Genomic DNA, 25,439 nt, shown 5'->3' on the forward strand with positions numbered 1-25,439 from the left:
TGTCATTCAAAGAAATATTTTGATTATGTCATGTATGAAATAAAATGAGACTTAAATTTATGTATATGTGTTGAACAGATTAAGAAATTGAACATCAAATTTAAAGTATTTCTTGAATATTTCTTGTTATTTTATTAATTTGGAATATTACTTTTTTTACAAAATCTTCAAAGAAAATTAGCTTAGAACTTTGATTGTATTCATATATTCCTATTGTTTCTCTACAGAAAAGTTGAAATTTAATCCACGGCCAGTCAATAAGAAACTTGAATTAGGTTCTGAGTCTCGCGTTTATTGCAAGGCGCAGGGTTCAGATCCACCAGTTATAAAATGGTTTAAGGTGAGTACTTCCTTGGTGCACACACTTATGCTCTTATATAAATGTCATTCATGTTTCATAGTTATTTATCTTGTTTAACCTAATGTCTTCATTTAAAGCAACATGTAACTGTTCATACAAGGCCAGATATTAGCATAAGCCAACTTATATTGATGTTAGTATGCAGTGCACATATGTAATGAGTTATAATCTTTACCAAATATCCACATTAACTTCAGATACAGAAAACAGATGAGAAGTTCTAGCTGCCTAAAATAGAAAAATCCTGCTGAAAATTTCAGTGATTCAGATGATATGTGATAACTTAAATTTGCAAATTTGCAAGGACTCTTTCATTCACAGGTATTGTTGAAAATGCTAAGTAAAATACACATTTGCCAATTTGCCACTTCCAGTGTTCTTGTAGTATTTTGGGAAAAACACACACACGCACACACACACACACACACACACACACACACACACACACACACACACACACACACACACACACATATATATATATATATATAATAGAGGGAAACATTCCACGTGGGAAAAATATATTTAAAAAGAAAGATGATGAGACTTACCAAACTAAAGCGCTGGCAGGTCGATAGACACACAAACAAACACAAACATACACAAACATACACACAAAATTCTAGCTTTCGCAACCAACGGTTGCCTCGTCAGGAAAGAGGGAAGGAGAAGGAAAGACAAAAGGATATGGGTTTTAAGGGAGAGGGTAAGGAGTCATTCCAATCCCGGGAGCGGAAAGACTTACCTTAGGGGGAAAAAAGGACAGGTATACACTCGCACGCACACACATATCCATCCGCATATACACAGACACAAGCAGACATTTGTAAAGGCAAAGAGTTTGGGCAGAGATGTCAGTCGGGGCGGAAGTACAAAGGCAAAGATGATGTTGAAAGACAGACAAATTGAAATTAGCGGAGATTGAGGCCTGGCGGATAGCGAGAAGAGAGAATATGCTGAAGGGCAAGTTCCCATCTCCGGAGTTCTGACAGGTTGGTGTTAGTGGGAAGTATCCAGATAACCCAGACGGTGTAACACTGTGCCAAGATGTGCTGGCCGTGCACCAAGGCATGTTTAGCCACAGGGTGATCCTCATTACCAACAAACACTGTATGCCTGTGTCCATTCATGCGAATGGACAGTTTGTTGCTGGTCATTCCCACATAGAACGCTTCACAGTGTAGGCAGGTCAGTTGGTAAATCATGTGGGTGCTTTCACACGTGGCTCTGCCTTTGATCGTATACACCTTCCGGGTTACAGGACTGGAATAGGTGGTGGTGGGAGGGTGCATGGGACAGGTTTTACACCGGGGGCGGTTACAGGGGTAGGAGCCAGAGGGTAGGGAAGGTGGTTTGGGGATTTCATAGAACTTAAGAGGTTACGAAGGTTAGGTGGACGGCGGAAAGACACTCTTGGTGGAGTGGGGAGGATTTCATGAAGGATGGATCTCATTTCAGGGCAGGATTTGAGGAAGTTGTATCCCTGCTGGAGAGCCACATTCAGAATCTGATCCAGTCCCGGAAAGTATCCTGTCACAAGTGGGGCACTTTTGGGGTTCTTCTGTGGAAGGTTCCGGGTTTGAGGAGATGAGGAAGTGGCTCTGGTTATTTGCTTCTGTACCAGGTCGGGAGGGTAGTTACGGGATGCAAAAGCTGTTTCCAGGTTGTTGGTGTAATGGTTCAAGGATTCCGAACTGGAGCAGATTCGTTTGCCACGAAGACGTAGGCTGTAGGGAAGGGACCGTTTGATGTGGAATGGGTGGCAGCTGTCATAATGTAGGTACTGTTGCTTATTGGTGGGTTTGATGTGGACGGACGTGTGAAGCTGGCCATTGGACAGGTGGAGGTCAACGTCAAGGAAAGTGGCATGGGATTTAGAGTAGGACCAGGTGAATCTGATGGAACCAAAGGAGTTGAGGTTGGAGAGGAAATTCTGGAGTTCTTCTTCACTGTGAGTCCAGATCATGAAAATGTCATCAATAAATCTGTACCAAACTTTGGGTTGGCAGGCCTGGGTAACCAAGAAAGCTTCCTCTAAGCGACCCATGAATAGGTTGGCGTACGAGGGGGCCATCCTGGTACCCATGGCTGTTCCCTTTAATTGTTGGTATGTCTGGCCTTCAAAAGTGAAGAAGTTGTGGGTCAGGATGAGGCTGGCTAAGGTAATGAGGAAAGAGGTTTTAGGTAGGGTGGCAGGTGATCGGCGTGAAAGGAAGTGCTCCATCGCAGCGAGGCCCTGGGCATGCGGAATATTTGTGTATAAGGAAGTGACATCAATGGTAACAAGGATGGTTTCCGGGGGTAACAGACTGGGTAGGGATTCCAGGCGTTCGAGAAAGTGGTTGGTGTCTTTGATGAAGGATGGGAGACTGCATGTAATAGGTTGAAGGTGTTGATCTACGTAGGCAGAGATGCGTTCTGTGGGGGTTTGGTAACCAGCTACAATGGGACGACCGGGATGATTGGGTTTTGTGAATTTTGGGAAGAAGGTAGAAGGTAGGGGTGCGGGGTGTTGGTGGGGTCAGGAGGTTGATGGAGTCAGGTGAAAGGTTTTGTAGGGGGCCTAAGGTTCTGAGGATTCCTTGAAGCTCCGCCTGGACATCAGGAATGGGATTACCTTGGCAAACTTTGTAAGTAGTGTTGTCTGAAAGCTGACGCAGTCCCTCAGCCACATACTCCCGACGATCAAGTACCACAGTCGTGGAACCCTTGTCCGCCGGAAGAATGACGATGGATCGGTCAGCCTTCAGATCACGGATAGCCTGGGCTTCAGCAGTGGTGATGTTGGGAGTAGGATTAAGGTTTTTTAAGAAGGATTGAGAGGCAAGGTTGGAAGTCAGAAATTCCTGGAAGGTTAGGAGAGGGTGATTTTGAGGAAGAGGAGGTGGGTCACGCTGTGACGGAGGACGGAACTGTTCCAGGCATGGTTCAATTTGGATAGTGTCTTGGGGAGTTGGATCATTAGGAGTAGGATTAGGATCATTTTTCTTCGTGGCAAAATGTCCCATGCACCCTCCCACCACCACCTATTCCAGTCCTGTAACCCGGAAGGTGTATACGATCAAAGGCAGAGCCACGTGTGAAAGCACCCACGTGATTTACCAACTGACCTGCCTACACTGTGAAGCGTTCTATGTGGGAATGACCAGCAACAAACTGTCCATTCGCATGAATGGACACAGGCAGACAGTGTTTGTTGGTAATGAGGATCACCCTGTGGCTAAACATGCCTTGGTGCACGGCCAGCACATCTTGGCACAGTGTTACACCGTCTGGGTTATCTGGATACTTCCCACTAACACCAACCTGTCAGAACTCCGGAGATGGGAACTTGCCCTTCAGCATATTCTCTCTTCTCGCTATCCGCCAGGCCTCAATCTCCGCTAATTTCAATTTGTCTGTCTTTCAACATCATCTTTGCCTTTGTACTTCCGCCCCGACTGACATCTCTGCCCAAACTCTTTGCCTTTACAAATGTCTGCTTGTGTCTGTGTATATGCGGATGGATATGTGTGTGCGTGCGAGTGTATACCAGTCCTTTTTTCCTCCTAAGGTAAGTCTTTCCGCTCCCGGGATTGGAATGACTCCTTACCCTCTCCCTTAAAACCCATATCCTTTTGTCTTTCCCTCTCCTTCCCTCTTTCCTGACGAGGCAACCGTTGGTTGCGAAAGCTAGAATTTTGTGTGTATGTTTGTGTTTGCTTGTATGTCTATCGACCTGCCAGCGCTTTTGTTTGGTAAGTCTCATCATCTTTCTTTTTACATATATTTTTCCCATGTGGAATGTTTCCCTAATAGAAGGAAACATTCCACGTAGGAAAAATATATCTAAAAACAAAGATGATGTGACTTACCAAATGAAAGTGCTGGCAGGTCGACAGACACACAAACGAACACAAACATACACACAAAATTCAAGTTTTCGCAACAAACTGTTGCCTCATCAGGAAAGAGGGAAGGAGAGGGAAAGACGAAAGGATGTGGGTTTTAAGGGAGAGGGTAAGGAGTCATTCCAGTCCCGGGAGCGGAAAGACTTACCTTAGGGGGAAAAAAGGATGGGTATACACTCGCACACACACACATATCCATCCACACATATTTTAAATGTGTCTGCTTGTGTCTGTATATGTGTGGATGGATATGTATGTGTGTGCGAGTGTATACCTGTCCTTTTTTCCCCCTAAGGTAAGTCTTTCCGCTCCCGGGACTGGAATGACTCCTTACCCTCTCCCTTAAAACCCACATCCTTTCGTCTTTCCCTCTCCTTCCCTCTTTCCTGATGAGGCAACAGTTTGTTGCGAAAGCTTGAATTTTGTGTGTATGTTTGTGTTCGTTTGTGTGTCTGTCGACCTGCCAGCACTTTCATTTGGTAAGTCACATCATCTTTGTTTTTAGGTATATTTTTCCTACGTGGAATGTTTGAATATAACAAGATTAGAAATGTCATCATATATGCTTTCTGATGTAATGGATTGTCATATTGCAATGTAATATCCATATCAAAGCCTTGTGTTCTCGTAGCCACTAAAATCACTCTGCCACTACTTTTTTTATGGATGTAGGTGAAAAATTTAAGAATGTTATGATTAAGGTTTGAATTATTTTGGACTATTACAGGTCATTAAGTTTCACATGGAATAAGTCATATGTATCATTGCAACACTTTTATTTTTGTAAAATTGATCTCTATAATAATATGTTTTGGGAATAACTGGGAGAACTGTTCATAGCCCTTTTTTTGCCTCAATGTGCAAGCAATGAGGCACTCTTTGGTGAGCATTTTCGTTAAATTGATTCTCCCTCTGACTTAATACTTCAGTTCTCCCTTTCATGTTATGAGTGTGTAATTCATAAATGTATTGAAGAATGAAGTTGCAAATGGACAAACCTGTCTCACTTATTTACAGATTTTTACACTTCGTTCATTTCCATTTATCTGTGTCATCTTTCTTTCCAACAATTTCGTATTTTTGCATACACTAAGGATGATGAGATCATCTACTCAAAACTAAAATCCAGCTGTTGCTACTCCATATAATATCCATCTATGATGACAGTACTATGCAGTGTTATGCAATATTCACTAAAGCACCAAAGAAACTGATATAGGCATGCATATTCAAATACAGAGATATGTAAACAGGCAGAATATGGCACTGCAGTTGGCTACGCCTGTATAAGTCAACAAGCGTCTGGTGCAGTTGTTAGATTGGTTACTGCTGCTACAATGGCAGTTTATCTACATTTAAGTGAGTTTTAATGTAGTGTTATTGTTGGTGCATGAACTATGGCACACAGCATCTCAGAGGTTGCGATAAAGTGTGGATTTTCCCATACAACCATTTCACAAGTGTACCTTGAATAGCAGGAATCCCTTAAAACGTGAAATCTCTGACAACGCCGCAGCCAGAAAAAGATCCTGCAAGAACAATGACTGAAGACAATCATTCAATGTGGCAGAAGTGCAACCCTTCTGCAAATTACTGCAGGTTTCAATGCTGGACCAACAAGTGTCAGTGTGTGAGCCTTTGAATGAAATATCATCAATATGGGCTTTCAGAGCTGAAGGTCCACTCATGTATTCTAGATGACTGCACAACATAAAGCTTTACATCTTGCCTGTGCCTATCAGTTCTGACATTGGACTGTTGATGACTGGAAACTTGTTGCGTGGTTGGATGAGTCTCATTTCAAATTGTATCGAGCAAATGGATGTGTAAGGGTATGGAGACAACTCATGAATCTATGGACCCTGCTTGTCAATAGGGGACTGTTCAAGCTGTGGAGGCTCTGTAATGGTGTGGAGTGTGTGCAGTTGGAGTGATACAGGACCCCTTGATACGTCTCGATACGACTCTGACAGGTGACAGATATGTAAACATACTGTCTGATTACCTGCATCCATTCATGTCCATTGTGCATTCTGATGGACGTGGGAAATTCCAGCAGGGCAATGTGGCACCCTAAAAGTCCAGAATTTCTACAGAGTGGCTCCAGGAACACTCTTCTGAGTTTAAACGCTTCTGCTGGCCACAAGACTCCCCAGACATGAACATTATTGAGCATATCTGGGATGCCTTGCAACATACTGTTCAGAAGAGATCTCCAACCCTTCGTACTCTTATGGATTTATGGATGCCCCTGCAGGATTCAAGGTGTCAATTCGTGCCAGCACTACTTCAGATATTAGTTGAGTCCATGCTATGTGGTGGTGTGGGACTTCTGTGGGGGCCCTACACAATATTAGGCAGCTGCACCAGTTTCTTTGGCTCTTCAGTGTATATCAAACTTCGACGAGATATTCACCCCCCAATAGGAATTAAATGATTAACTTTCGTTCCATTTGGAACTGATGCCCATCACCAACCTCAGTGTGAGGTGTATCCCTCCCCCACAGACATGAATATACTCTTGTATTATTGTTGCATGCAAAGAAACAAACCCCAAATATCATCCTGAGACATTTCTTGCCATACTTGAAGAACATGTTTGTGAGGCATGATGACTGACAGCGGGAAGATGACATGAAGGTATGTGTCTTCCCATCACATCACAAACGTCCTCTATGGGTGACAAACCAGGGAAATAGGATGTCAGGCAATGATCCTTACATTTGAGGAATGTGTGAACTGTATTATCTGCTGAAAAATGTGATGAAGGATATGACCATAGAGATTACCATTCTTGCTACATACAAGCAAGTATTCAGCCTTCTTCAACAATTACCAAATCAGTTCTGTTGTCAAATCCAACAGCTATCCACACCATGAGAAAATTGAAGTGATATGGGTTTTGAGAATTTCTGCTTCCTGTGATCTTTCACTAGTTCATCTATGAACAGAAATAAGACTCATCGATAAATACCACAGAATGACTTTCAGTGGCTCAGTTGACTGGCTGTACACCATGCAAGTCTCTATTGTCAGTGGCCCAGTTGACTCTGGCTGTACACCATGCAAGTCTCTATTGTTTGTGGTATGATGTCAGCAGCAAACAATGCATGGCAACTCTAGAAATCAAACTAGCTTCCAGTAATCCATTCCTGATGATTTATGATGACCCTCTGCAGGACCCACGGCTAATCTTCTTGCCACACTGTCATTGTGAGTTCATCTCTGCATGGCAGGCAAAAACTGAAATGGCTTGCATAAGGATGAAATTTTAATCACAAGCATGAAAATACTGGAGTATCAGTTTGGTAGCATCCAGCTAAGTTGCATATGATGTAACACTTTTCATTTCTGTCAGTGTAGTTTGTGTAATAATAGCTCAAAATTTTTCTGCAGCTGCTTTGGGCATTCATTCATTCATTCATTCATTCATTCATTGTGTTCTATAGATAACAGTTTCTTTCACAGGGTGAGGTATGTCATTTACTTTTACTTTCTTTATCAATAAATTTCCCTATATATATCCACGTAGCAGTTTCATTCGTATGTTGTCAAAACATCTTTTTATTTTTTTCATTTCCATCAGATAAAAAGATGTTTCCATATATTTGTATACTGCCTGACAAGAAAAATGAAGCACCAAGAAGACATTTCCTGATGTCAGTGTAACTTTGTAGATGTACAAACCATTGGCATGTGTGAAAAGAATCAGAATTGCAATCCTCTCTGCAGCTAGAATGGCCACCAGAATGTATTAGCGTTATTCATTTGCTGGGTATGATATACACTGAGGTGTCAAAAATCATGGGATACCTGCTAATGTTGCTTTGGACCTCCTTTTGCCCATCACAGTGTAACAACTCAACATGGTATGGACTCAATAAGTCATTGGAAGTCCCTTTCAGAATTACTGATCCATGCTGCCTCTATAACTGTCCATAATTATGAAAGTGTTGCCAAGCAGGATTTTGTGCATGAAATGATCTCTGATTACATTCCATAAATGTTTGACATGATTCATGTTGGGAAATCTGGATGGACAGATCATTTGCTCGAATTGTCTAGAATGTTCTTCAGACTGATCGTGAACAGTTGTGGCACGGTGACATGATGTATTTCATCCATAAAAGTTCCGTTGTTGTCTGGAAACATGAAGGCTTTGAAAGGCTGCAAATGGTCTCCAAGGAGCCGAACAGACCAGAGGAAACACTCCATTCCAAGCGAACACAGCCCATGCTGTAATGGAGCCACCACCAGCTTGCACAATGCCTTGTTGACAACTTGGGTCCTTGGTTTTGTGTTGCATGCACCACACTCAAACTCTACCACCAGCTCTTACCAACTGAAATCAGGGCTCATCTGACCAAGTCATGGTTTTCCAGTCATCTAGAGTCCAACCAATATGGTCACAGGCCCAGGAGAAGCGCTGCAGATGATGTCGTGCTGTTAGCAAAGGCACTCACATTGATTGTCTGCTGCCATAGCCCATTAATATTAAATTTCACCACACAGATCCATTTGTTGTATGTCTCACGTTGATATCTGTGGCTACTTCACACATTGTTGCTTGTCTGTTATCACTGATAACTCTATGCAAATGCTGCTGCCCTCATTGTTAAGTAAAGGTTGTCAGCCATTGTGTTGTGTGTGGTGAGATGTTATGCATAAAATTTGGTATTCTTGGCACACTCTTGACACTGTGGATCTTGGAACATTGAATTCTCTAATGATTTCCAAAATGGAATGTCCCATGCATCTAGCTCTAACTACCATTTAGCTACTAGTTCCCATCACGCAGCCATAACCACAATGGAAAACTTTTAACATGAATGACCTGATTACAAATGACAGGTCCGCCAGTGCACTGCCCTTTTATAGATGTGTGCGCTATACTACTGCCATATATTTATGTGCATATTGCTATCCTATGACTTTTATCGCCTCAGTGCATAAGGGGCATGAACAGCGCCACATGTAGACATCACTGTGAATGGAATGAAGAAGTCACACCTGGCGGGAGGAAATGCACAGTGGGGCTGCTCCTTTTGTCTGCTCTGGGAAGTCATTGGGTATGATTTCAAGATACAGCTGACAGTGATTGAGGGAACTTTGATAGCACAGTGGTGTGTCACAGGTATGTCACAGATGTCCTGCATCCTCATGCATTACCTTCCAAGGAACAGCATCATGATGCCATTTTTCAGCAGGACAGTACTCATCTACATGTTACCTGTCCCTATCAACTGTCTACTGTTGGATACTTCTGTGGTCAGGAAGATCCTAATATCTGTCCACGATGTAAAATGTATGGACATCAACTCTGCACCAATGCCAGTATCCAGGTTGTCAAGGATCACTTACAACAGCTGTGGTCAGCTTGACACACACACACACACACACACACACACACACACAGTGGAAAAAGCCTTTGCTCTCTGTCTTACACTACTCAGCTGCCAATTTTATCTGATACTTCAAACTATGCACGTACACAACTATACAATAAATGCAATCATCTACCTTTCTGCCTGTATATTGCTAAAAGTACACCCTGTTAAACTCAGACATTAGTGTTAACCAGAATTTACATCTCAGAGTCCAGACATTCTGACAAATTATGGAAAGAGTGTCACTCTTTCTATTGCATAATTTTACAAAGTGGGAGATATTTGATAAGATACCACTAAACAAAGACAAGGAAACCATAGCATGACATTGGCAAGCCCCTTGATTTTATATCATGAAATTCTACTAGACAAAATTGAAAATTATGTTTTTAAAGGCATGGATGGAGTGATGTATCAACAACAGAAAACAGAGGGTCACATTAACAAATGGTACTACAGAATGGAACTAAATTTAGAGTGGGGATTAATGTATTAAATTGCTAGCTTATTTCACTCAGTACTGTCGTGTGGTATAATCTTTGGGGTACTGCAGGTAATGTCAGAAAATATTCATTCTACAGACACATGCAGTAAGAACATTATACTGCTTCAGTCACTTTTATTTTAAACATCACTGAATGTTTCAGTGGTCATGCAATCATCATCAAGGTGTACATTGAAGTGTTTACATTTTAATCTTCCTGACAGTAAAGCCATGGCCATTGAAATGTGATGAAGTGTAATTTGATGATTTTTAAAAATATATATTATCTAATCCATCACAGAACTTCACAAACAGTTTGTTATGGACAAAGCATTTACTAAGAATCCAGGCGAGAAATTGAAAATCCCCAGCTATTCAAAACTTACATGAATGAGGAGTGGTCAGTATGCAGAATGAACTCCACATAACAGCAGGAAACACAGAAATGGACAGTATCCTAAGTTTCTGGAATTGTATAAATGCATTTTAATCTTGAAAGCAGTGATGCAGGAAGTTATTTTATTTTTATTGTTGGCACAGTAGGAGAAATACCGTATAGTCTGCTTTGTGTGGTATAATTCTGTTCTCTCAGTGCTTTTTTGTCAGTCTAAGACTAATGACCAGCATTTGTTCTACATCTAATCACTTATTTCAGACAGAAACTGATTGATCATACAAACCTTTGTTGTCATGGATTAAAAATTGGCTCTAATGAAGGTAGGCAGATTATTGACAGTGTGTGGCAGTAACAGGGAATGGTTGGTCTGATAGCTGATGTGTCACTTCAGATGACACTGTATTTTTGTTTTGAATAGTGGCATAGTGGCAACACTGATGACCATATTAAAGTGATCATATGTATTTATTTGTACTGGAGATCAAGAATAACATTATTTAATGTTTATGTTTGTTATTTGAAGCTGAATATCATCTCAAACATTGAATGACACTGAGGATCTGTAACTTTAGTGAAACAATATCAATTATGTCAAGTATATCCATGGCAGTTGTCTTTTTCAAAGACTGATGTAAATTTTCTCAATAATTAATCACCATTGTAACTGTTGGACATTCTCTGATTTGAGATCGTATATTAAAATACATTTACAGCAGTCTTCAAAACACAGTTTTATACATATACATGCACATGTACATATATACACATACATATGCATATACCCATGCATGCATAAATGCATACATAGTTATAAGCTGTGATGGTGGGGTGTGAGTTGTGATTAGGTAGCTCAGATGATGGAGCACTTGCCCGTGAAAGACAAAGTCTCAAGTTCGAGTCTCGTTCCGACACAGTTTTAATCTGCCAGGAAGTTTCATATCAGCGCATACTCTGCTGCAGAGTGAAAATCTCATTCTGGATACATAGTTATATATACATAGATACATATTTGCACCATCTCTCTCTCTCTCTCTCTCTCTCTCTCTCTCTCTCTCTCTCTCTCTCCTTCTTTCACTCACGCGAGCACGCCTGCATGCACGGGCGCGCACACACACACACACACACACACACACACACACACACACACACAGCAGAACATCATGCAGACAAAAATTAGTAAAAGGAAAGTATTGGCAGAGAATGAAATAACCTACAGACCAGTGACAAAGTGGACTGAAGAAAGAAAAACAATCAGTGGAGAAAAAATGAGAGCTGCTTGGGAATCCTGAAGATGAAACACAGTAACTTGGCATGATCCGATAGGCTCTCATTGCAGATGATGATGATGACAATGATAATAATAATAATAATAATAATAATAATGATGATGATCGTCATTACTGAGCAATATTCACAGCTCACTCATCTGTCAGTGTAGTGGTATAATAGTCTTCATGCCCAACCAATGTAGCAGCAATGCCACAAGTACTTGATTATATTTGCAAACTCATGTACTAGCTCACCTCTCCACTCTGGTAGAATCCACATGTACCCCACAAGACTCAGTCCACATGTACCCCACAAGACTCAAGTGATGAGTTTATGGTTAAGTGGGCAGTAGCAGGGAGATTTGCGAACTGAGTCTCTGGGCATATGGAGATTGCGAGATTAGAGATGATGTCATAGGACATGCTGGTGAGTTTAAAGTGAGTATACGGAGCTCACTTCTGATCTCTAGTACCGACTAGTGGAAAGTTGTTTTATTGATAGAAAATAGGTAGATCGCATTGCATAATTTTATTTTTTATGGTGATAATTTTTGTTTAAACTGGTAGTGAATAAAAATTTATTTCATCAACAGGTTTTGATGGTACATAAATACGAGATTCTGTAAGTTTCTGGAAAACTTCAGTTTAAACACAGAAATAGGAGAAAATAGTTGGCTTCTCCCCATTACCATTCCCTTACTCTGTAGCTACTCCTAATTAACTCTGTAGTTGATTTTATCAGTGCTTAATGATTATATTTTTAATGCATTTTTTGTTTCATGTAGGAGGGAGAAAATATGTTTGAACTTCCAAAGCATGTGCAAGACCACAATGGCACGTTAGTTTTTACTAGAGTTACTATGAATGATAAGGGACGATACACATGTGTCGCAACAAACACTCAGGGTATTATAAATGCAACAATAAACATTGATGTAATAGGTGAGTTTACATTCAGATATTAAGTGCAATAAGATGAACAATTTTACAGTTAAGAATCCTGTCAAAATGGCCTAATCCACTCTCAAATTAACTGTTCCAGTGACACCAAAATTTACTGTACTACCCCAGAATCCAACAAGAGCATATGAAGGCCACTCAGTTATGATTCATTGTATAGCTGAAGGTGATCCTAAACCTACAATCAAATGGGATAGAAACAGCAATTTTAGTGCTTTAGAGCAGGACAGGTACAAAAAATGAAATTTTTCCTTAAAATATGGAACGTACTTTTATTTTACAATGTTGTTAATAAAGTTATTTGTCTGGTGAAAGGAAACGTGATACTCTTACTCGAATATAAATGTGAATAGTTGATTATGTTCTTAATATTAAAATTATAGGTTTACAGTCCTAAAGAATGGTACCCTGTGGGTGAAGGAAGTGCAGCTGTCTGATGAGGGGCGGTATGGATGCACTGCAGGAAACAGTGGTGGTTTTAAGCGAGAAGAAGTTGTGCTTTATGTACAAAGTGAGTGCTTCTGAAAAATTGGGCTACCGTTTTCTGTCTTTATTATTGTTATTGATTATTATTATTTCATTGTCTTAAATAAGTGTTTGTAAAGAGACTGTTGAATTTGTGAAATCAAATCGTACTTGATACTGTCAAATATTTCTGAAATTAAAAACAAAAAAAAAAAAATCATGAAAATTATAAAATAATAGGTGGTGAAGGGTACCGGCCAATGGAAGGGTCTGATGAGGATTCAATGATGACAAAAACAGTGACAATAACATTGACAGCTGCAGCTGCATACATGGTACTTGTAATAGGCCTGATGATTTGGTGTCGCTATCGTAGGCGCAAGAGGAAACAAGCGTACATGGATGCAAATGGAGCAGAAGGGACAAATACACTTTGTAAGTATCTTACATTCGTACTATTTTTGGGCTTATAAGAATGCTGTAGTACCTGAAATTTGCCAGTATGAGAGTAATGTGGTATGTTTGGGAGCAATAATAGTCTCATACAACTAACAGAATTTTTTTCCTTATTGATTTTGCACAGTTGTAAATGAGAAGTAGCACAATAGGCACTCCATCTGTCATATGATGCATTGTAGCTTCTATTGCAGATGCTATGTCTTTCCATACTGCAAATAATTAAAAGTAATAAACTTCATGAAGAGACAGTCGTTTCAGTTGATTGATTGTATGCATAGAACTCCCTACATGGTTTTAATGCTCAAATTCTGTTTAGTAAAAATAGAGAAATTGCTTTCCTCATTTCCACTCCTCTGTTTTATGATGTCATTCTGACTTCAGCAACAATAATTGGAAACCCCTTTTCAGATTGTGATTATTGTCAATAGAGATAGTGTTTTTACTTTCTTTATATAAGAAATCAGCAGCATAGAGATTTGTCTCTGTGACTCAGGAATTGCATCATCAGCCCCCAAACATGTTCAAAGTGCATGGATTGTTACATGTTGCACACACTGTGATGCAGAGTGCGACATAGGTATTTCAGATGCTTTGGAAATTAATGTGTACTTAATGATAAGGCATTTTTAACTTAAGTGTCATCCAAAGTAAAAGGTGATATCAGTAGGTAAGATGTACATTATCTCAGTATATTTCATACTCCTGAACAGTATGTTTGGTTAAAAAAATGCAGTATGGAATATTGTGTGTGTGTGTGTGTGTGTGTGTGTGTGTGTGTGTGTGTGTGTGTGCGCGCGCGCGCGAAAGCTGAGAGTTACAAACACCTATTAGATGCTATAAAGAAGACACTTGTATTGTACTAATAGTGTGATAGTATCACCACAGTCACGTTTGGGTACATTTGGGTGTCACTGTCATGGTGTGTTTAATTAGACTAGAAAAATGGTGTTAGCCTGAAAGCTAGTAAAATGTGTTACATCCAGCACATCATCTTTTTTACAAGTCAGTAGTTCCATTTCTTTATTTTTATTTCTTGTTTCCATCCTGGAATTTCTAGTATTGTGATACTTGTGAAGTTTTCCATTTTTGCAAATCAGTGCAAGGGAACAACAACAGAGCCACATCGTCGCCACAGCTTTCTTCCAAGAGCACTGATGTGGCACATGTTTACAGGCAACAGTCCAATGAATATCACATGAACAACTCATTGCTCTAGCACTGACCTCTCATGGTTATTTCGAGACCTTTTCAATCCAACTCTTATGAACTGATAGGGTAAAAGGTGTTCAAAGAATTCGTGGGCACTGCCATAGAGGAGAGAAGGAGAGGAAACATACTTAACTTTAATGGCTGCTTCGCAGCTCATGTCACCTAGATCCCCCTCCTCAGCTCCAGCTTCTCTGAAATCTATATTGGGAGCTGTCCTTACAACATGTCATATGATACTGAATCCCCTTGGTCTCAGACTTTGGTAGCCCTTGGCCCACACCCATTTCCACTCTTGTTCTCATGTCTTATACTGTGCTCCATAAAGTTACGTTCACACTTTTATTGGTCAATGACTCAACTATATGGTGAAGTGTTACTTTTACTCCTTCCATTATTTATTTCCACCAAGGACTTTACAGTACCACATTTCTCAAACTCATGTGTTTTACCATACTCCACTGTAAGAAGATATTTAAACTTCTAGTTAAGTGTAACTAATATTTATTTGATTATAATCTTTCAACAGTGACAAAGGCAGAGAATGGTGAAGCTGTGGGGGAACACACAGAACTAAAGGAGACTGGAGGATTGTGCCTCACAGGTGGTGCAGGTCCAAGGAGTGAAGGTGATGGAGGTGACACTGGCCATTCCCACAGTTCTGGCCACAGCAAGCGTTCTAAAAATGGCTATGATAAAGTTTCAGTCTCTCGCAAGGATCTTCATAGTTTAGTTCTCTTAGGTGAGATATTTCTCATTGTTAATCTGTTAATCAAATTTTTGTGTAGTAAGCAATAGATGTTCCTTTTGTATTCAAGAATATTTCACGAATACATAATTCTCTGTCCAATATTCTTAAGCTTCCTCTCCTTTCTTATGTCTAAAAAAATGAAATTAAAGCTTGTCTTAACTGTGACTAGTTATAAATAAACGGTGCTATTAACATATAAGTGAACATTGCTATTGTTTCTCTCCTTAAAGTTGCACTGTTTACACATTTTAATCATTCCATCACTTTTAAGATGCTCCTTGCTGTAAATACAAGAGACAGTCTTTCATGGAGCTTGCAAAATGTTTTAATTTTACTCTTGGATTTCAGTGTTGTAACGTGCAGTGCACATCTTCCTATATCTGTTTCATGGGCTGCAAAGATGTTAAAAAAAATTTATGACTACAGAAAACTTCCAGAAAAAAATGTAACATGCTGGAAACTGTTAGCAAAGGTTTCTTTTGGAATCTATTGATGCATTGATGTCATAAGTTGACCTATTGTTCAAAATGTGATACTGACATTATATTCACACATTCACACATTATATTCACATTCACGAAGAGCAGTGTGTAAAGCCATGCCTAGCTATCCAGATTTAGGTTTTACCTGGTTTCCTAAAGCTCATTAAGGTAACATTAGTATGGTTCCTTTGAAAAGAATCCAATCTATTTGTTCCCTTATCCTTGTCTGTTCAAACTTGTGGTCTAGTGACTCATGCACATTACTGTAATGTTTTAAAATTACTGCATATGTTATTTTATCCATGTTGGATCTTGTGAACTTTGCAGCCATTAATGAATGATGGCAATTATCACAAACAGCCACAAATGTTTTTATTTTAGAGCTGTAACTGGTTTTGGGCATTCGTGCCCATCTTTGGATGGCTAATGTTAGCAGTAACATAATTGTTGTCAAGTACAGCTTGTTGTTAGCCATCTGAAGATAGTCATGAATGCCTGAAACTGTTTATAGCTCTAAAGTAAAAGTATTTTAAAATTCTTTGTGGCTTGTCATACTATTTGACTGATATCCCTACCATAGATAATCTGGCTCTTGATCTGGGAAATGGGCTGTTGCTGACCATTCACAAAAAAAGTCTGGAATGCTATTTAAAACCACAGTTACATGATATTTTATTATTAAGTAACAACTGTATTAATTACATAAAAAACCTGTGAACTACTGTATAGCTTTAGAATACTGTAATTATGTTTCACTTAGATCATACCAACATGTACTGTATACTTTTACCACATAATCATTTAACTGCAGGGTCCCTTTGTGAAAATCTTCAATAAAAATAATGATTTTTCATTGAACTGTTTTTGTTTTTTGTAAACTGGAGGACTTTTATGTATTTTATAGGGCACTGTGACTTTGGTGAAGTATTTTTAGCCAAGATGAGAGGCTTGCATCTGGAAGGTGATGATAAAGTTAAAGAAAAAGAAGACAAAGATTCTGTTGTCATGATAAAAGCACTACAGTCCACAAGGGATGAAAACTTACTGCAAGAATTTCGCAGACAGTTAGATATGTTTCACAGATTACAACATGAGAATATAGCAAAACTTGTAGGCTTATGTCGTGATGCAGAGCCACATTACATGGTGCTTGAGTACACTGACTGGGTAAGTTTTATATTGTGAAACAACGTACCATTTACCTTTGTATCCTGGCTGTGCAAATTTTTGAAATAACTAAAGTTGTATAATGAATTGCTGTAATATACTCCCTTCACTTTCATTTTCTCATGTAAAGGTAATGGTTTTAACATATGTGAACTCAGTCAAGTACAGGATATAGTTAATAACACTGGTCAACAAAATTTAAGATTTTTAATTTTGAAAGAAGTATAATAATTAATTATTTCTAACTTTTTTGTGTTGATTTGCAATCTTTTTACAGAACTTTTCCATCAACCAAAGATTGCTAGTAATAACGTTTATAACATTTCTGGTAATTATACATTTGAGTAAATGAAAAAATCTTAACTTTTTTTTTCTCTTACCTAAAATGTATGTATACTTTGCTTGAGGATCATCTCATGATGTTACAGACTTACTGACTGGTTCACTGTAATGTTCAGGACTGTAGTTTTCCGGGTTGAGAACTAAGTTTTTAGGAAGAACAATGTGATCCCATTATGATTGATTTTCTGACAATCGATCCCTACAAGTGTACAGTGCTTCATAAACATTCCGTGAAGTGTTAATTTATGTGCAGTGATATAGTTATTCTTTGACTTAGCTTTTGTTAGTTATTCCATGCTGTTCATGTCTACACAATTCATTCATGTGTGTGGTGTTAAGTTATTGCTAAATATATGTGGGAATAAAGGAACTGTTTTCTCCAACACCCACATTTGGTGACCCCAACGAACTACGCTAACATCCGCGTCGGCTTCAGCTTTTAACGAAGTTCCACAACATTCTTGTTTGTAACTTCCGTGCCAGCCACGTCACACTCTTTTCAGCACGATAATGACCAATTCGCCAGTCTCAATTCGACGTGAAGCCAGCAGTGCAATTAAAGGGTGACAATAAAACCTCCACCATTCTGGTTACATAATCCTCTATTGTGGTTTGCCCAGTTAGAAAGCCAGTTCGTCCTCGCACAAATATTGGCGGACAAAACTAAGTACAGCTATGTGGTTGCAGCACTTACAGAAGATCTAGCAGCAGAAGTACAAGACATCCTAGCTGCACCACTGGATACCGATCGTTATGCATCCATTAATAACACATTAATAACGCATTTGTCACAATTAGAGGCAAAACGGCTAGAGAAGCTACTGCGCACTGAAGAACTCTGAGATCGGACTCCATCACAACTCTTACGATGTTTGCGCACACTGGCAAGTAACACTGTAACTGATGATGTGCTATGAAATATATGGTTGTCTCTGTTGCTGTCAGATACTCAAAAAATTCTCACGGTATGTGCAGGCGATTTAAACGCACTGGCACAAACGGCCGACAGGTTAATTGAAATGCATTCCACATCAAGTGTCTCAACATTAACGCCACAACAAGAAAATTCGCCCACAGTGACGCTAGTCTCCCTACAATCACAACTGGCAGAGTTGACCGCACAGGTAGCTGCATTACAAACAATGCACAACTGCCAATGGCCACACTGCTGACGGTCACGAAGCCGCAATCGATCACCATCACTACAGAACTTATGCTGGTACCACAAGACATTTGGTAATCATGCACGAAAGTGTATGCCACCTTGCAAATGGAAACATGAAGCAGACACCGTAGCAGCGATAGCTTCCAGTGCAAACACTTGCCGACTTTTTGTGACAGACCGTGAAACAAAACTACAGTTTCTCGTCTATACAGGTGCAGAAGTATGCGTAAATCTAGCAAACCACCTATCACGCTGGAGCTGCGACGACTGTTGATGATGATGATGATGATGTTTGGTTTGTGGGGCGCTCAACTGCGTGGTTATCAGCGCCCGTACAATGACCCAATCTTTGCTCAGTCCAATTTCGCCACTTTCCTGGATGATGATGAAGACAACACAAACACCCAGTCATCTCGAGGCAGGTGAAAATCCCTGACCCCGCCGGGAATCGAACCCGGGACCCCGTGCTCGGGAAGCGAGAACGCTACCGCGAGACCACGAGCGGCGGACGACGACTGTTATCTATTCACCACCAATGAGTCCAAAATTAGAACATACGCTTGAGTAACATTATTCCTTAACTTGGGGCTACGCCGTGTGTTTGAATGGCAATTTACAGTGGCAGATATATCACAGCCTATTATTGGAGCAGATTTTTTGTCCTTCTACGACTTACTGCCAGATCTGTGACGTCAGCGACTAATAGATTTGACTACTAGTCTGCATACAACAGGAAAAGACTAATAGATTTGACTACTAGTCTGCATACAACAGGAAAAGTCCATTGTATCACACCTCTAGAGGTACGCAGAGTCACAGGCGACACACCATATATACGATTACTGAAAGGATACCCCGAGATCACACAGCAATCGCCTACTCTCCCACCAGTCAAGCATACAACCGTCCACCACATTTTGACCACGCCAGGGTCACCAACTCACGCTCGGCCTAGACGTTTAATGGCTGAAAAGATAAAAGTGGTAAAGCAGGAATTTCGCAGCATGCTGTCACAAGGTACCTGCAGAGTTTGTAGTAGCAGTTGGGCATCCCCAATTCACATCGTGCCTAAAACGAGGAATGGATGGCGCCCCTGCGGTGACTATCGCCAACTCAATGCAAGGACTATTCCAGACCGGTACCCAGTTCCATATATAGAAGACTTTTCTGCAAATGTTCACAGTAAGACTATATTTTCTACCATTGATCTTGTACGAGCTTACTATCAGATCCCTATAGCTGCAGAAGACATTCCTAAAACAGCGGTGACAACACCATTCGGTCTATTTGAATTCACCTGAATACCATTCGGACTATGTAATGCCGCCCAGACCTTCCAACATTTTATGGATGAGGTTACAAGAGATTTAGATTTTTGGTATGTGTATATAGATGATTTATTGGTGATGTCTGCATCTGAAGAGGAGCACTTACAGCATTTGGCACAAGTGTTTGACTGCCTAAGCACACATGGTCAAGTAATTAATCCTGCCAAGCGTGTTTTTGGTGAGAAAGAGGTCCACTTTCTAGGATATTTGGTGAATGCACAGGGTATTCGACCGCCACACAGTAAAGTAGAGGCCATAAACAAATACCCCCGCCCTGTCACAGTCAGAGAATTATGACAATTCATGGGAGTAGTGAATTTCTACCAATGCTTCATTCACAATCATGCACTGATAACTGCACCATTGAATGAACTACTTAAAGGCACACCTAAACCTAACCACAGTGTGCATTGGACTATCGAGGTGGACACCGCATTTCACGCTATAAAAAAAAGCTATAGCAGAGGCCGCACAATTAGCACACCCGGTCGCGGATGCTCCACTCGCTCTCATGGTTGATGCTTCGTCCACTGCCATTGGTGCTGTACTTCAGCAACAAATTGATCAGTTATGGCAGCCCATTGCATTCTATAGTCATAAGTTGTCACCATCTCAGCAATGTTGGGCAACATATGACCGTGAGCTGTACGCCGCTTATGCGGCAGTAAAAAAATTCAGACACACGTTAGAAGGGCGACAGTTCATGATTTACACAGATCATAAACCGCTTACCTACACCTTTAAGGTAAAGCCAGAGAAAGCATTGCCCAGGCAGCTGCAACACTTAGATTATATCAGCCAGTTCACGACCAGCATTGTGTATGTGGAAGGGAAGCTAAATGTTCCAGCTGATGCACTTTGTCACATAGAAGCAGTGTCCACAGTAGTAGACGACATCGCACAGGTGGAAGTAGTGACAAAGGCCATTGATTACGAAGCCCTCGCGCATGCGCAACAATGTGATAGTGAGCTGCGTGATCTTTTGCAACAAGAGAAAGGATTGAAGCTACAGCTCATGACATTTCCTGAAGCAATCATTGAGTTGTACTGTGACATAGCAAGAGGAAAGATACATCCATTTGTGCCACAGCAATTCAGAACACAGGCAATTGCATCAATTCACAATCTGTCACACCCAGGAGTAAGAGCCACACTCAGATTGGTCAAACAAAAATTTGTATGGCCATGTATGCACACAGACTGTAAAGCATTTGTGAAGCAATGCTTGGTGTGCCAGAGGAATGAAATGACACAGCATGTCAGGGCACCATTAGGCACATTTCTTCCACCAAATCAGCGTTTTGACCATGTGCATGTTGACATCATCGGCCCATTCTCGACATCGGAAGGCTACAGTTATTGCCTCACGCTGATTGACAGATTTACTAGGTGGCCTGAGGCATTTCCAATGAAGGACATCACTGCAGAAACTATAGCTCAAACATTTTTTCGTGGTTGGATTGCCCAGTTTGGAGTTCCAGTGAGAATTGCGACTGATCAAGGATGACAATTTGAAGCCTACGTTTTCAAAGCATTGGCTACGTTATTAGGTACGAAACGCATACGCACCACGGCATACCACCCCGCATCAAATGGCATGGTTGAGCATCTTCATCTACAGTTAAAGGCAGCACTGAGATGTCACGCAACACCGAATTGGACAGAGACACTACCTATCGTACTTTTGAGTCTGCGAACGTCATTCAAAAGTGATCTGAAAGCAACAGTAACAGAATTGGTGTATGGACAAATGTTACGCCTACGTGGAGAATTTCTGCACAGCATGGCAGATGATACAATCACAGCCTCAGAATTCGCCACAAGATTAAGAGAGCATATACATCAATTGAGACCAACAATGCCTAGAAACCAGCTTGGAAGACACTCGTTCGTTTTTGCGGAGCTAGACAAGTGCACGCATGTATTCTTACGCAATGATACTGTGCGTAAACCACTGCAGCCACCATATGACGGACCATAACTGGTAGTCAGTAGGGATACCAATACTTTCCACATAATGATTAATGGTACACCCACCACAGTTGTAGTGGACCGTAGAAAGCCTGCATTTCTGGATGCAACAGACACCACAGCTACCACTGAACACAAACCAGAGAAGACAGGAGAAGGTACAAGATGTGTTCCTGTACCCCATGAACACCAAAACGCTCAGCGAACACCAGTCACTGCAACACCAAGACCGATGTCGAGGACTACTACACCACTCCCTGACACAACCACTGACACACGTGACACACCGCCCGGTTTCAAGAAAGAAGTAGTTACAAGAGCTGGAAGGCGTGTGAAATTTAATCTGCGGTATCGTTAGCATTAAAGGGGGGAGTCATGTAGTGACCTATTTCTGACAACCGATCCCTACAAGTGTACAGTGCTTCATAAACATTTCGTGAAGTGTTAATTTACGTGCAGTGATATAGTTATTCTTTGACTTAGCTTTTGTTAGTTATTCTGTGCTGTTCATGTCTACACAATTCATTCATATGTGTAGTGTTAAGTTATTGCTAAATGTATGTGGGAATAAAGGAATTGTTTCTTCCAACACCCACAGATTCATATTACTACATTCTTAATCAAACCTTGGTTGATATTTAATGGAGACAATTAGATCTCATCGATTCTTACAAGTGGTTGATGAAAACATTTTCCTTTCCTGGACTGAATGACTTTCTCTATGGCCAGTTTTTCTTAATATAATGATTGTTTCTTACTCTGCTATCCGATATACATAAGAAGGAACAAAATTCTTTACAGCCAAGTTATTATCCAAGTAGTATAGCTGTCACTTTAAAATCTGCAGTTATCTACAATGAATAGTTATCAAAACAGCTGCTGGATAGCAGGTGATGCATGTTCATGTAACTTACCTTCATATCAACTGTATGAGCTACAGGAATGGATGGAAACTTATTTACAGTATGTAACAAGACACCTTTCAAGCTGGTTTTGTAGGAGTCAATGAACAAATGCCAGTCTTCAGGTTTAAGCTTAACACCCAGTGACCCGATCAAGGAATCAAAATTGTTACAGAAATATAGGTCCACCTGCTCAGAAAATAAATGCTCAAAAACCTTTTGGAATTCACAGATAGAACTTACTTTAGTGCCATCCTGCAGGAGGTACCAGCTTTACAGTCTTGAAGGAAGCAATTTTGATTTACTTTTAGGTAACCTGAGATCACTAACAAGCCATTTAGATCCTTCTGTGTCAGAAAATGAGGCTCATTTGTAGTAACTACTTCCACAAAATGTGGGCGGATCACTCTAATGTTGTAATTCACTGATATCATCAATACTTTCAAAATCTTCAGTCACATTTTTGTCATCTGATGGAGTTGGTATGGGAAGATCTGGTAGATGAGGCACTGGTTGAATTGATGATTCTAAAGATGGATGTTTAACAGTATGTTTGAACTTTGCACGAATTCCAGCTATTTATCAAGCAGAAGTAGCAATCTGTTGCATCATCCTTAGATTTCCACCATATCATAGGAACTGCAAAAGGCAAATGAGGTGATGCCTTTCATCAGCCATTTAATTGTGTTACACATTTGCCCCAACAGTTGAGCAGCCCAAGACTTATTCTGGGCTATTTCACTGTCAAAACAACACATATTAATTTGTGGAGTCAAATTTTGCCTCTGCACTTTTTTGCAGAAATTTCCTCAAATGTAACAAAATTTGTTTTTGTCACTATAAATTTGCGAGACATGTTCCCCCTTTTAAAACACAGTGTTTAATAAAATCCACTATTATTTGATAAAAGAAGGAAGGAAGAAAGATTGGGTTTAATGTCCTGGTGACATCAAGGTCATTAGAGAGTGAGCAGAAGCTCAGATTATATCAAGAATGGGAAAAGAAATTGGTGTGTTCTTTCAAAGAAACCATCCTGGCATTTGCCAGGAATGCCATAGGGAAATAATAGAAAACCTAAATCTAGATGGCCAGATGCTGGTTTGAACTGTTGTCCTCCCAAATGTGAGTCCAGTGTTTTTAACTGACACAGCACTTGTCAGTTGATAGCTGAAAAACAAACAGGATTAGCTTCTATCATTAAATAAAGTTTCAACTCCTCTGTCCCAACTAAGTGGGAAACTTTACATTTGTGACAGATCTTCTTTCTTATCTGTTGTTGGAGCAAACCTTGTACTGGGCAGATAAACCATAATTGTGAGGAACAGTTAGTTGTTGAACACTGTTGTCATTCCTGAAGTCACAGCCAACAATCGCCTAAAGTAAATATGGCAATTGTTTATCCAATTATATAAAATTTTATTCATTTAATCACTATAATTAACACACAGTGCTAATAAGCAAGAAAACAATTTCTCAATATTACAAAGCCCAGTGTGCGATGGAACATTTATGACTTCATTTTTGGATTTGGCAGATGCAACTACATAAGAATCAGATGAAATTCCTTTTTTTAACATTTATATTGTTGACCAATGCAATTATTAACAACATTAGGAAGCAGCACCAAAATTAAATTTAACATATAATTTGAATTATTTGTTTATGACTATTAGAGGAGAAAAGTGTGCATTTTTCAAACCTGAAAATCATTTTTGAGCTAATAGTGTTGAAGTAAAAATGGTTCAATTACGAAAGGATTTCTTCAGATTGCAGATGTCTTTGTAAAGTCATTACTGTTATGAAGCTTAGCCCTCAAGTCAAAAGATAAAAGTAAAGTTGTGTTACTTATCTATCGACCGATAACCCAGTTAAAGGCTTTGTTAAATTGAATATCTTAAACATACTGCAAACAGAATTTTGTGGGAGTATCATATGGTGCCACAGGTTTGTGTGCAGAAGTTGCTTCTCTATTAGAGGAAGCGCTTCACTAACACAAAGATTACCAGAAGACATTACAGACAATCTTGTCTGTTTCCAGAAGCATGTAATCTTACTCTGTATGCCATAATGACAATGGCAACTGAAGCCCATCTTTTGACAAATTCCAAGCAGTGCATCAAGTGTTGCAAAGAATCTCAATGTCAACAAATGGAAAGGAAAAACAAAGAATACCTTTATGTTATGCAGTTCATTCAGATAGAGGAAAGCTGTCCGCTGCATCAGTCTGAAGCACATAATTTTTGCTCTAGGCAAATTTCTCATAGGGGTTACTCTTTGAATTCACTGATCTGATGTGCTGCTCAGTAAGAGAGCTGTGCTACTGTCAAATATCTTTAAAGGCCACCTCACACCTGGCGCAACAAATACAGATGCTGTGATGAAGACAGATGTAGTTGTTATACCTGGAAGTATGATTTCAAAACTTCAGGTGCTTGTTGTCATTATGAACAAACC

General features: G+C 40.0%; 1 protein-coding gene across 1 annotated transcript in view; it reads left to right on the top strand.

Annotated features, from left to right (window-relative positions):
- The window catches only part of LOC126188641 (tyrosine-protein kinase-like otk), a 113,435-nt gene that overhangs the window by 72,387 nt on the left and 15,609 nt on the right, over positions 1-25,439 (top strand). The window contains exons 8-14 of the mRNA XM_049930242.1: positions 228-340; positions 12,573-12,729; positions 12,830-12,977; positions 13,131-13,258; positions 13,453-13,647; positions 15,407-15,619; positions 17,015-17,277. Coding sequence (XP_049786199.1) covers positions 228-340; positions 12,573-12,729; positions 12,830-12,977; positions 13,131-13,258; positions 13,453-13,647; positions 15,407-15,619; positions 17,015-17,277 — 1,217 coding nt within the window. The remainder of the gene's footprint in view (positions 1-227; positions 341-12,572; positions 12,730-12,829; positions 12,978-13,130; positions 13,259-13,452; positions 13,648-15,406; positions 15,620-17,014; positions 17,278-25,439) is intronic.

The sequence above is a fragment of the Schistocerca cancellata genome, chromosome 5 (genome assembly GCF_023864275.1).
Source record: "Schistocerca cancellata isolate TAMUIC-IGC-003103 chromosome 5, iqSchCanc2.1, whole genome shotgun sequence".
NCBI classification, from domain to species: Eukaryota; Metazoa; Arthropoda; class Insecta; order Orthoptera; family Acrididae; genus Schistocerca; species Schistocerca cancellata.